This window comes from Schistocerca piceifrons, chromosome 4 (assembly GCF_021461385.2).
Source record: "Schistocerca piceifrons isolate TAMUIC-IGC-003096 chromosome 4, iqSchPice1.1, whole genome shotgun sequence".
NCBI classification, from domain to species: domain Eukaryota; kingdom Metazoa; phylum Arthropoda; class Insecta; order Orthoptera; family Acrididae; genus Schistocerca; species Schistocerca piceifrons.
This window is the reverse complement of record NC_060141.1, coordinates 109,891,765-109,905,310: the sequence shown is the minus strand read 5'-3', so window position 1 is coordinate 109,905,310 and position 13,546 is coordinate 109,891,765. Positions and strand designations below refer to the sequence as shown.

The 13,546-nt window shown below is 40.7% G+C and overlaps 1 protein-coding gene across 1 annotated transcript in view; it reads right to left on the bottom strand.

Annotated features, from left to right (window-relative positions):
* The window catches only part of LOC124795639 (hemicentin-2-like), a 391,499-nt gene that overhangs the window by 213,078 nt on the left and 164,875 nt on the right, over positions 1-13,546 (bottom strand). Inside the window, exon 4 of the mRNA XM_047259712.1 lies at positions 9,798-9,908. Coding sequence (XP_047115668.1) covers positions 9,798-9,908 — 111 coding nt within the window. The remainder of the gene's footprint in view (positions 1-9,797; positions 9,909-13,546) is intronic.

Genomic DNA, 13,546 nt, shown 5'->3' with positions numbered 1-13,546 from the left:
ACATTTTTCCTGCAGCGATTTCGCCTTAGGTTCCCTGCGTTTCATATATGTTTCATTCTTTGGTGATTTATATTTCTGTATTTCTGAATTTCCCTCAACATTTTTGTACTCCATTCTTTCTTCCGTCAATTGATGTACTTCTTCTGTCTCCCAGAGTTTCGCCATTACCATCTTTGTAGCTGTGTTCTCATTCCAAATTACTTGCCTGCCATTCAACGTTCACTTGATTTGCCCACTGAGATAATATTGCAGTATCTAATAGCCTCGGTGAACTCCAAGGGCAACTCATCATTCCTTGAACATCAGTATCCCACTTTGCGTATTAGTCTCCTAAACTTCAGCCTGCTCTTCATCATTACTAAATTGTTATTCCAGACTATATGTGTTCATTGGCACACCATGAAATCCAGTATATGGTTTTGGAATGTGTGTCTGACCATAATGTATTTCATTTAGAATCTTCCAACGTCTTGAAACCTTCTCAAAGTGCACCCACTCCTCCTGTGGTTGTTGAACAAATGAGTCTGCTATTACTAACCTAAATTTATTGCAGAACTCAGTTAGCCTTTCTCGTCTCTCGATCCTATAACAAACGTATATAATGAATAGGAAAAGGGTAAACATGATGGAGAAGAGAGGAGAAGTTCTTATTTAGAAGCGATGAGAGAGGGAATAGTGTATAGGCTGTTGGTTACACGTGGACGCTAGCTAATGAAGGTAGCGGGTATTCGTGCAGTAACACGTAGAAAAGATAGGAAAGCTGCTCCCTCACCGTAGTGAAGGAGGCGAAAAAGTCAACAGATGGAAGTAATTTAGGCTTATCGATAGTTTAAATTAAGAAAAGGAAAGGACATAGGACAGAGCCTCGGATGACACCTGTAGTAGGAAGGAAGGTATGGGAATTGATATTTATAATAGTGACAATGTATGGAGGATTACATAGTAAGGATCAAATAACAAGACCCAGTTTCCAATAACTGGATATGATCGGGATCAGGATCAATAAGTACTGCGTGGTTTCCTTTGTAAGTTGACACAACATGAGCAGGAATTCTGAGCAAATGGTAGCACTCATAAGGCAACAGTTTTAATGGGTCGCTTTATGGAGGACAAACCATTATGCGCTGAAAACCGGCCTGTATCACAGAGAGTGTGGCGATTAATGTTTTTGGACTAAAAATGTACTCATCTGTCACAAAGACAGACATAAAGAAACATAGAGAATGACGTAGTCCACCGGCAACTGTCAAATGGCAGGCGACAGAGAGGATCAGTGTGTACTGCAGTAAGTATGGATAGCACTTTGTGTCTTAGCATTTCTTCTTGCAGTTGAACAGCTTCTTAAATGTTACCGAATTTCATTGTTATTTTTATAGGAAAAAAATCTCTTTCATTCTTTGAATCAAATTATGAAACTATGTTTGTACCATTAGAGGTAAGGGAACGATGGTCATAGGCAGCAGATGTGGCACACAATGTTGAAAGCTGGAAAACACAGGCGAGGTGCGGTGCGTGACGTCAACCCGTATGTTCGCTTGATTACTTCACATATTCGAGAACACCGAATGCCAGATGTAGCGGCAATGAACATGGCCTGATTAAAATGTTTTGTCAGCCGACATGTGATTGTTTCTGTCTTTCTTTCCAACTAGTTCCGATCACCAGTCTGTTTTCCCTCATACTCATGTTAACACGCCCCGTAAAACAATGTTGAATGGCGTGAGAAATTTTGTCACTCCTGACCCAGAAAAAAGATGCCCATGCTGCCAATGTATAGGGTCGATAATAAATTACGGAGCACATGGAAACAGCTGTATCCAATTACAAATAACGTATGGCCTCCTGATAAATAAGTAGCTACTGGGTATACAGTACGATCTTGTGTCTAGAAACAAGTAAATATGAAACAACACGTTATGAAGAAGAAACTGTGTCATCACGACAGTCGACTTCCAGACAGATTGATATAAAGCTATCATACATAGTAACGTCTGAGTGTGCGCAAGTAAATGTGCATTAAGAAGTTAACACAAAGGCTGCATGACGGCATAAAAATGTTATAAGGATAAACAATTTCCTTGCGCAATTCCAGCATTAGTAATTAAATATGTTTGTAATTTATTAATTTCGGTACGGTTTGAAGATATCGCTTCACTTGTAGGGTTCTTTTCATTTTTCAGTACAGCACGACCGGTTTAGACCGTATGTAATAGTGGTTTTTATACGAGGCAGTACATATGAGAAAGCAAAAAAAAATCAACAATAACATTTAATAGTTGCAGAAAAACCTAAGTCAATGGCAAAGCGATGGCAGACAATAATACGAATGACAGTCCGAGGAAAGAAATTTGCAATGAACACAAGGACAGTTACATTTTGTACTCTGACCCCGAGCAGCGTAGTAGAGTATAGGACGTGGTGTACCACCAGCGAACGCAGAACACGGGGTAGCCTACACGAAAAAGGAAGCAAACTGGCAAACTAGACAGGCAAACGTACTGCCGTCTGTTGACGGGAAGAACAACGTGAGACCAACTAGCATGGCCGCTCACAATTTGAAATATTGAGTTGCATTGAAACGACAAAAAATTAGAAGAAAGTTGCATGAAAAGCATTAAGGGTAAATTATGATCGGTAAAGGAACAAATTGAACAGGGGCGGTACAGAACTGTAGTCAAACTACCTGAAGGCCGGCGACATAAAATTTATGTACAAACAAAATCCAAAAATTTTTTCGATTCTATGAATGGCATGCAAGTTTTTAATTTAATGAAGACATTTAAGGCGATTTGGAATAACGTTTCATAGACATGAGTTAAAAGCACATAAACATGTCATAAGTTAAAAGAACATACACATACTCCTATGAAAAAGTATCTCGCTACTGAACATAATGGAAGGCAGCAAAAGCTTCACAATGTCAGAAACTCCTGTACCAATTAATGGCTAGCAGCAATAGCAGTAAAGGGACACATTAAAAGAAGGAGCAATTGAGAAACAGCTATGTAAATGCCGGTGACTGAAGGAGGCTTACGTAAGATAAGATGTGAGACAAATTTTACGTCATGAATCACAGGGAAATTTCAATTTAGTGAGGACACAGATATCGACGCACAATAATGCCTCGTAGTCATAGAATGAAAAGCTAAAAATATGCTATTTTCTATTAAAAGAGGAAATTTACAGCTATGTTTAATAGAGATTGGGTGGACCTTGCAATAGTCACTATAAGAAATGGTGTAAGGTACAATAATCAGAAACCAGGAGAAGGAAATAAGGCTGGTGCTGCTTCAAAACGTAAAAGTTATTTAAACGGGCTGCTTGCTTTAGCGAAGTTTGCTCATTCAAAATGCCCAGTAGACCACGGTTAATGCAGCGGATAACTTCTATTTATTCTGAAAGATTTAAAACAAAGCTGTTACGTTGATCATAAAGAATGGTGCAGTTAGTGTTTGTATCTGAAATGGTATGACAATAATTCTTCAGGTCTTTAGTGAGGGCGGATTTAGAATTGCCGAGATCCTGATGCTATCTGAAAAGAATGCTAAAGGAAAGGCCAGTTTGGCCAATATAAGCGGAAGAATGCAGTAGACACCAGATTCTGCATAGCGATTGTCTTCTTTGGTTTCAGTAGATATCCGATATAGAAGGAGGGTATAATGCCGTATTTCCAAGCCATTAGCTGATCCTATTGGATATAACAACTACATACGGTGTCGTGTAAATTTTTTTTTAATTATCAATTACTAGTAAATGACAGGACAATCTGGAACTTATTGTTAGAAGCGACTTTTGTTTGCATTAGGGGGAGAAGAACATCAACAATGGCTGGTAGCCATTAGCAAGTGCTATAAATTTAATGATATCCAACTCACGCTGGCATTTATTTTTGAGAGAGGAACTCTAATCGCGCGGTAAAGCACTGCTTTGAATGAACTGAAGAACAGTGAACAATATTGTCAGTCCTCTCTGGTTTGCTAAATATATTAATGTGAACTTTAGTATCCACTAACGTAGTTTCCAAATCCAAAATTGGGAGTCTAAAAAAGTCATACAGAAGTATGATATCATCGATGTATCTTTTGTAGCACACTGCTCTCTGAAGGTGTTGTGGGTGGGTTGGAAAAAGCTGATTTTCACTGTGATTGATGTAATCGTTAGCTATTATACCTGCAATGGAGTTCCCATGGCTAACTCATTAATCTGTAGATTTAGGGAATTTTTAAAATCAGAGTAGTTAGGTAGATAAAAATTCTGAAGAAACGAAGGAAATTATTATTTTCTTTTAAATCTAGACGAGAGTTTCGCCATAAGTTGGACTCAGTAATAAGAAACACCTCTTTAACGGCGATATTCGTATACCTGCTAGATTTTTATCACTGCTTACAGTCACTCGTGTGAGTTGTGTAATTAACTCCTCTCTATTCTTAATGTCATGATGTAATGTACGACTCTGGTTTTACACTCCCATTTCCGGATTTGGAAATTGCGTTAGAGGACAGTAAAGTTCGCTTTAATATATTTAGGAAACCAACGACTACCGGTTCTATTACTGACTGCTATCCAGTTCATTCGAAACAAAATAATGGCTACTCTTCGTGCAATGCTTTACCGAGTTATCAGAGTTTCTCTCTCAAAGAAAAACTACGAGCATGAGTAAGATATCACTAAGTATATGGCACTTGCTAATGGTTACCAACTGAACATTGTTGATGTTCACTCCAGCAAATGCAATCGAAAATCGCTTCTAACGATCGGTACCAAATTCCCATATCATCTACTAGTAATGATAATCCTTAAAAAAATTTGCTGGATCCAGTACGTAGATGTTGTATCAGATAGGATCGGCCAATGACTCAGTAAAGACGACTTTATACCAGTGTGCTATATCGCCATTAAGATCTGGCACCTACCGAAGCACCACAAAACCAGAGAAGACACTCGCAACACGCAATCGAATGTCTGTCGCATCCAGTGTAGTAATTGTCCTTCCGTCTACGTAGGTCAAAATGGCCGCTCCTTTAGCATACGCTATACAGAGCACCAGGACCTTAGCAATTCTAAATCCGCCCTCACTAATCACTTGAAAAATCATAATTATTCCATTTCATTTATAAACACGAACTGCAGCATTTTAAGTAATCAACGAAACGACTTGTTTTAAATCTTTTTAGAAGAAATAGAAATTATCCTCAGCATTAACCGTGATCCGCCGGACGTTTTTAATGAGCAAACTTCGCTTAAGCAAGCAGCCTTTTTGAATAACTTTTCTGTTTTGAAGTAGCGCCCAGCCTCATTTCCTCTTCCTGTTTACTGATAATTGTACGTTACACATGTGTACTTCTTAACTGGGTCAGTGTTTTCGCCATTGCTTTGGTGGCCTAATGAAGCTTAGCTATTATAAGGCATGTGCCCATTTTCTATAGTAATGACTGTATGGTCCACCCACATTCTGTTAAACATAGCTGGAAAGCTCCTCTTTTAATGGAAGTTTGCATATTTTTATTTTTTCGTCCTGTGACTACAGCGCATTATTGTGCGTTATTATCTGTGTCCTCATTAAATGAAAATCTGCCTGTTGTTCTACATGTGCAGTCTGTCTCACATCTTATCTCACGTAAACCTCTTTGACTCGCCGTCTGGGTTAGCTGTTTCTGAATTGCTCCTACTTTTAATGTGCCCCCTTAGAGTTACTGCTGCTGGCTATTAACTGGTATAGGAGTTTTTGTCAGTGTGGACTTCAAGCTTTTTCTACCTTCCATTTTGTTTAGTAGCGAGATGCTTTTTTAATGGGAGTGGAACATGTGTGTTCTTTTAACCCATGTCTGTGGCATGTTTATTCCAAGTTACCGTATGTGTCCCCACTAAATAAAAGCTTGCATGCCATTCATCGAAAGGAAAAACGTTCTTTTGTGTGTGTTTTACGATTTATACATAAACTTTATGTCGCCGGTTTCCAGTTAGTTTTACAACAGTTCTGTTCTGCCCCTGTTCAGTATATTACTCTACCATTCATAATGTACTATTAATGTTTTTCATGTAACTTTCTTGTGTTTTTTTTTTCCTTTTGAATGTAAATCACTAATTCAAATTGCGAATGGCCATCAGTGCCTTTGCCTCTCTGGCTTACCAGCTTGCGTACGTCTTCCTGCACACTACTCCGTGCTGTGTGCTCGCTGGTGGTACACTAAGTATTATATTTGTCCATCAAGGGGCCCTGGATCACAGCACAAAGTATCAATGTCTTGGTGTTCTTCGCATATATCACTACCCACTATCGCGTGTAAAAATTATTATTAGCTTCGGTCTCTTGTGTATTTCCAGTGTCACTGCTAATGATGGGCGTGTAAGAGTCCGAAATCGGTCGTGTTTTAAGTACTGAAAAATAAATGCAACCTTACAACTGAAGCTGTATATTCAAGCTGTATATTCAACCTCCAGCAGGATTGTTTGTTGGTAATTAATGTTTCCGTCAGAGCCGCAAATAACATTTTTATTAGTGACTAGTTTCGAACATTTTCGTTCACTGTCAAAACATTGCCTACATTTGAAAGCACAGTGTTATTACCTAATCCTGAAATAAAACTTTTCAAACATTTTTCACAGATTACAGTAGTGTGATAAATAACATATATTAAAAATGTTTCAAAATTCAGTAAAGCAGTTTAGCTTATGATATATCTGTAACTTAAAAAATAGTGCGGTTATGATGACACCTTTATCAATACAGTAACTACGTATTTTGTTGTAACATTACGCTCTCTAAAGCACGGAGTATACGACCACATAATAAACAACTGAGACCGCCTTTCAAATTTTTTATGTATAAAGAACTAAGGGCGCCTGTCGAATTTTGAATGTATGAAGACAATAATAATACAGTCAAATGACGTTTGTTACACTGGTATGACGGAAAAACAAATATATTATACACAGTGACACTTCACATATGCACATATGTCATATAAGATTTAAAGGTTTTCTATAGCCTGTGCTCACAAGATGTTTGAAAATACCCCATTTCATGTTTTGTTAATAACATTGTGCCTTCCAGTGTAGGTAATAGTTTGAAAATGAAGGAGAAAGTTCAAAACTAGTCAGTAATAAAAATATAGTTTGCAACTCTGACGGAAACCTTAATAAATTACAAATAATTTCTTGTTCGTTATCGATTTGCATATATGATTCGCAGCACAAAGCACTGCATACAGCAATAAAATAATGTAGGCGCAGACGTAAAATCGGTGTTCAGCGTTCAGAATACCCGGACAACAGCCGCTGAATGACCCACGCACACCCTCGTTATAGATGTCCATTGCCGTTTGGTGGATAATTTCATGTGGAGTAGCTACCATGCCTTCGATGAAGGCCATCGGACCCAATCGGAAATATTCTGCACCATGTTAGGTGCAGCGTGGTTATAACTAAACTTTCCCTACTTCGGCCAGTACATAGGAAAAACTATTTTCGGTGTGGGTAACACACAGTATAAGAATGATGTTCAGACTATGCGCCTAAGGATTTAGGTTATTAATACTGCTGGTGTCACAAGCTTCGAAATGGCTGCGATTTAAATAAGACGAGGCCACTAGAGAGTATCAAAATTACTGTCACTTAATTTTTTCGCTTTTAACAATATGACTTTTGTCGTCTTTTAATTTATTTCATTTTATTCCTGTAATTACATTTACACCTTATAAGCGCACTACAGACTTTACTGACTTTATCGCTCTTTTTATTTTACAAAAAATGGTTCAAATGGCTCTAAGCACTATGGGACTTGACATCTGAGGTCATCAGTCCCCTAGACTTAGAACTACTTAAACCTAACTAACCTAAGGACATCACACACATCCATGCCCGAGGCAGGATTCGAACCTGCGACCGTAGCGGCAGCGGGGATCCGGACTGAAGCGCCTTGAACCGCTCTGCCACAACGGGCGGCTTTATTTTACATTTTACAATTACCATTGAATATTTGTACGCCTACAGTAGCGGCATCTGGCGATCTTGCGACACAAACATTTTGTGGCCTGTGCGGCAGTTTCTTTTGAACAAAAGCGCTGCTGACAAGATGAGTCCTGTATAAACTATAAGTAATATACCTGTGACGATGCTGACGCTGATTTTGTGTTTAGTATTTGACGATGCAACGTTGTCTTCAGTATATTAGGATATTTTTTTGTGAAACATTGGAGCCTCGTTTCATTTAAAGGGCACAATTTTCACGTCTATGCCAGTAATACTTTCCATCATGGCCTGTTCTATTGTTTTAAGCTGTAGGCAATCAACTAGTTGTGTGTTATCCTATATTTCACTGCAGATCTGATGACGGTCATTGCTGACCGGAACCGGTAGTCTGAGGACCTATACGTTTGTGACCACGGACGTGAAATAAAAGAAATTTAGTAGTGCTTGCCGTAACTGGTGTGGACAAGCTGAGCAGGGCTTTTCTGGCTTAGCTGTTTCATCAACACCACAGCATTAGTGTAGCTGCTATTGGCCGGTATCGATGAATTAAAGAAATACGAAGAGGTCCTCTTTCCGCACCATGATTGAGGAACATGCTTCGGAAGTTCTAATTAACTGTTGATTTGGGATTGCTCCCGAGAGAGGCCGACGGCCAATTGCGCAACAAATTGTTGAGGAAGTTACTGTTGCCATGGCTGAGAATGCTGGACGCAATGTGCTATCTTCAAACAGCGAGCCTTGTCACGACAGCTGAACATTCCCTGGTCCACCGTTCAAAAAGTCTGTGGACAATTACTGTGAAATGATATCTAGTGCAGTTCCGGCTTTCGTACCCATTCAGCTACGTTTGTAACCCGAAACGTCAGCTTGGTGTGCAATTAATAAAGGTTAGACCCCCATGTGGAAATTAAAACGTGTTTCTTTCAGCGGTTTACTCGTTATTTCTCTTCCGCATGTCCCCATAATTGTTTCCACAAAATTTCACTTTCATAGTCGTTTTTCATGGCGGTCGTCTCAAGTAGCGACGTTTAATCGTAAGCACCCTGTACCAACATCTACATCTACATTTATACTCTGCAAGCCACCCTACGGTGGGTGGCGGCGGGCACTCTACGTGCCACTGTCATTACCTCCCTTTCCTGTTCCTGTCGCGTATGGTTCGCGGGAAGAACGACTGCCGGAAAGCCTCCGTGCGCGCTCGAATCTCTCTAATTTTACATTCGTGATCTCCTCGGGAGGTATAAGTAGGGGGAAGCAATATATTCGATACCTCATGCAGAAACGCACCCTCTCGAAACCTGGACAGCAAGCTGCACCGCGATGAAGAGCGCCCCTCTTGCAAAGTCTGTCACTTGAGTTTGCAAAACATCTCCGTAATGCTATCACACTTACCAAATAACCCTGTGACGAAACGCGCCGCTCTTCTTTGGATCTTCTCTGTCAAGCCGACCTGGTACGTATCCCACAATGATGAGCAATACTCAAGCAAAGGTCGAACTAGTGTTTTGTAAGCCACCTCCTTTGTTTATGAAGTACATTTTCTAAGGACTCTCCCAATGAATTTCAACCTGGCACCCGCCTTACCAACAATTAATTTTATATGACCATTCCACTTCAAATCGTTCCGTACGCATACTCCCAGATATTTTACATAAGTAACTGCTATCAGTGTTTGTTCCGCTAACACATACAATGAAGGATCTTTCTTTCTATGTATTCGCAATACATTACATTTGTCTATGTTAAGGGCCAGTTGCCACTCCCTGCTCCCTGCATCTGAAAGAATCTGCATGGCGCAGCGTAGAGCCGTCTTGCGGCCGACTTACCACCGAAGGCGATGCATCGCAGGTGCAGCGTGTCGCCCTCAGAGAAGGGCCCGGCTACGGAGGTGAACCTGTGGCCGGCGTCGTCCTCGATCAACAGTCGCGTCGGAGGCACTGCAGCAGAAAATTAGTGGCCGTCACGTCTCAGTTGCGTGGCAACCTAAATCTAAAGCCCTAGCCACAACTCAAGGAACTCAAGTCAACACATACACCCACATACGCACACACACACACACACACACACACACACACACACACACACACACACACACACACTGCTACTTGTAAGCAAGTGTAATTTACAAACAAAAGTGTCTCATACAACTCTTCGACTTATCCCTGAACAGTACCAAGTTGAATGAATGTCATTTCCATTTAAACTGCCGGCCGCTGTGGCCGAGTGGTTCTAGGCGCTTCAGTCCGGGACCGCTCTGCTGCTACGGTCGCAGGTTCGAATCGTGCCTCGGGCATGGATGTGTGTGATGTCAAATGGTTCAAATGGCTCTGAGCACTATGGGACTTAACTGCTGAGGTCATCAGTCCCCTGGAACTTAGAGCTACTTAAACCTAACAAACGTAAGGACATCACACACATCCATGCCCAAGACAGGATTCGAACCTGCGACCGTAACGGTCGCGCGGTTCCAGACAGTAGCGCCTAGAACCGCTCGGCCACTCTGGCCGGCCCTACGTGATGTCCTTATGTTAGTTTTAAGTAGTTCTAAGTCTACGGGACTGATGACCTCAGATGTTATATCTTATAGTACTTAGAGCAATTTTGAACCATTTAAACTCACCGGGCAAAGCAATAGCATCAGCTAAAAGGAGCAAACTACTTTGCAGAATCCTGTGCGCTGGGTGATCACGTGACCCACAACCACTGATGACATTCAGTCAAACTAAGTGATGTGTTCCACTTGAAGCCATGTAACACAGAACAGTGGTCGATAAAAGACCCTAACAGATAATGGCCGGAAACGTTTACAGCTTTCTCAAGAAGAACCCAGCATGACTTGCTAATGCCACTGAATGTTAGACAATTTCAATAATTTTCCGAACGAAGTTCATGGCTTTTAGAAAATAAACTGACGCTAAACCACAGTTAGACTCCGTTTTTACAGCTTCTAAGCACTTTTCAAAAAAGCCCGACTTTTAATTTCACAGAATGGGCATATGATTAGTGAAACTGAACACTTAAAATTTCTGTTTGTTCGGACAGATAGTAAACTGTCGCGGAAAGCCCAAGTTCTAGATCTTGTTCAAAGATATAACGCTGGCATTTTTACTATTCCAACGGTATCTGAAGTAAGTGATATTCTGCAAGAAAAGTAGTCTACTTCATTTTCATTCGGTTATGGAGCACGGTACTATATGTTGGAGTAACTTCCAATTCTCTAAAGGTATTTCTGGCTCAGAAGCCAGCGGTTCGGTCAATAAGTGGTGTAAGTTCGCGAACCTTTTGTCGACCCCCGTTCTTTAGTCTGGGTAATCTGACATCGGCCTCTCAATATATGTATATTCTATACTGTCGTTGCCGGCCGGTGTGGCCGTGCAGTTAAAGGCGCTTCAGTCTGGAACCGCGTGACCACTACGGTCGCAGGTTCGAATCCTGCCTCAGGCATGGATGTGTGTGATGTCCTTAGGTTAGTTATGTTTAATTAGTTCTAAGTTCTAGGCGACTGATGACCTCAGAAGTTGAGTCGCATAGTGCTCAGAGCCATTTGAACCATTTTATACTGTCGTTTCTTTTTAACAATTTCAGCTTATTCAAAAAATTAGCAGCTTTCACTTGATTAATACTATGCAGAAATCCAATCTGAAATTGGATCAGACTTCGCTGACTCTTGTGCAGATCGGCGTGCGGTATATCTACATCTACATCTACATCTACATCTACATGGATACTCTGCAAATCACATTTAAGTGTCTGGCAGAGGGTTCATCGAACCACCTTCACCATTCTCTATTATTCCAGTCTCGTATAGCGCGCGCAAAGAATGAACTCCTACATCTTTCCGTACGAGCTTTGATTTCCCTTATTTTGTGGTGGTGATCGTTCCTCCCTATGTAGGTCGGTGTCAACAAAATATTTTAGCATTCGAAGGAGAAAGTTGGTGATTGGAATTTCGTGAGAAGATTGCGTCGCAACGAAACACGCCTTTCTTTTAATGATATCCAGGCCAAACCCTGTATCATTCCTGTGACACTCTTTCCCATATTTCGCAATAATACAAAACGTGCTGCCTCTCTTTGAACTTTTCCGATGTACTCCGTCAGTCCTATCTGGTAAGGATCCCACACCGCGCAGCAGTATTCTAAAAGAGGACGGAGAAGTGTAGTGTAGGCAGTAGAGTCCTGCATGACCGAGTAAGCGAGCACAAAATACGAGGTAGGGTGAGCACACCCTAACTGGATAGGCTACCGGCACAAGTTCTTGTGACCGAGTACAGAAGCCCGGACCGAATACGTAGCCCATAACTTCAAACACATTACACATGTCATTATCCGTGTGAGACTGCAGCCAGTACGGGTTTCCCATTTGTGGTGTCTCTCTCTCTGCAATCATGCAGCGCGAGGAAGCTAGTGCAGTAAGACGTAAGACTGAAACCAATGTTTACACATTGAAGAAAAGGGAAGGTCTAAAAAGCCAAGTATGGAGTACATTTCTGCTGGTTGTAGACGAAAACAGTGCGTCTACTGGGTACGTATCGTGTATAAACTGCTCCACATTATTGTGTTTCCAGTCGGGAACCACTCATTTAAAGAAACACAGTTGCAAGAAACCTCACAAAGATATAGCTCCTTCAGGGATACTGACAGTAATAAAAAATAGTATTACAGCAATGTGTGCTAAAGATATGAGAGATTTTAATGCTGTTTCCGGTGAAGGTTTCAGAGAACTGCGGCAAGCATTAATACATCTAGGTGCGCATTACAGAGAAGTTAACTTGGCAGATGTCATGACACATCCCTCTACTATAAACAGACATGTCAAAGAACAAGCTGATGCAATAATAAACAACATATTGCCTTCTGTTATTGCGGAAATTATTAATAAAACATGTGCTGCGACAGTTCATATGTAGACTGATTCGTAAAAGCACGTGCATCATTTGACTCTTACAACACATTCCATTAACACAGATAGGTTTATTGTGAACAATGTTCTATTTACAACAAAATTCCCGGATGTTAAGAAGACGGGTGTAAATATTATGAAAGAAATTGAAGAGATGATGGCTGATAGGGACATTCTGCTGGCCATGTTGCACAGTTTTGTTTTTATCTCGGACTAGGGTGCCAACGTAATAAAGGCTTTGGAAAATCATGAAAGGATTCCTTCTGCTGCTCATTGTATAAACGCAGCACTTAGCCATATTTTCGATGAAGGTAACTTCTTGTTAAATCATGCCCCGAACATCGCATCAACAGTAAATACTGCAAAATACATTGTAAGGTACACTAAGAAAAGTGGCCTCGTCTTTGAAATCAGCGTTGAAACAAGAGATCTGCACACGCTAGAACAGCTTGTACACTACGCTGGAATCCTTACACACTTAGTATAGCGAAGCTGCTGCTTTGCTGACGGAAAAGGACTCCGCTTACAGGCTGAAAAATTGCGCATTTTCTGAGACCATTTAAAGAGGCCACAGATGAATTACAAGGCGAAAAAGAACCGACAATCCAGTTGGTTCTTCTTTGGTTCCAAAAACTGCAACAAATTTGCAGGTGAGTAATTAGTGCAGTTAAAA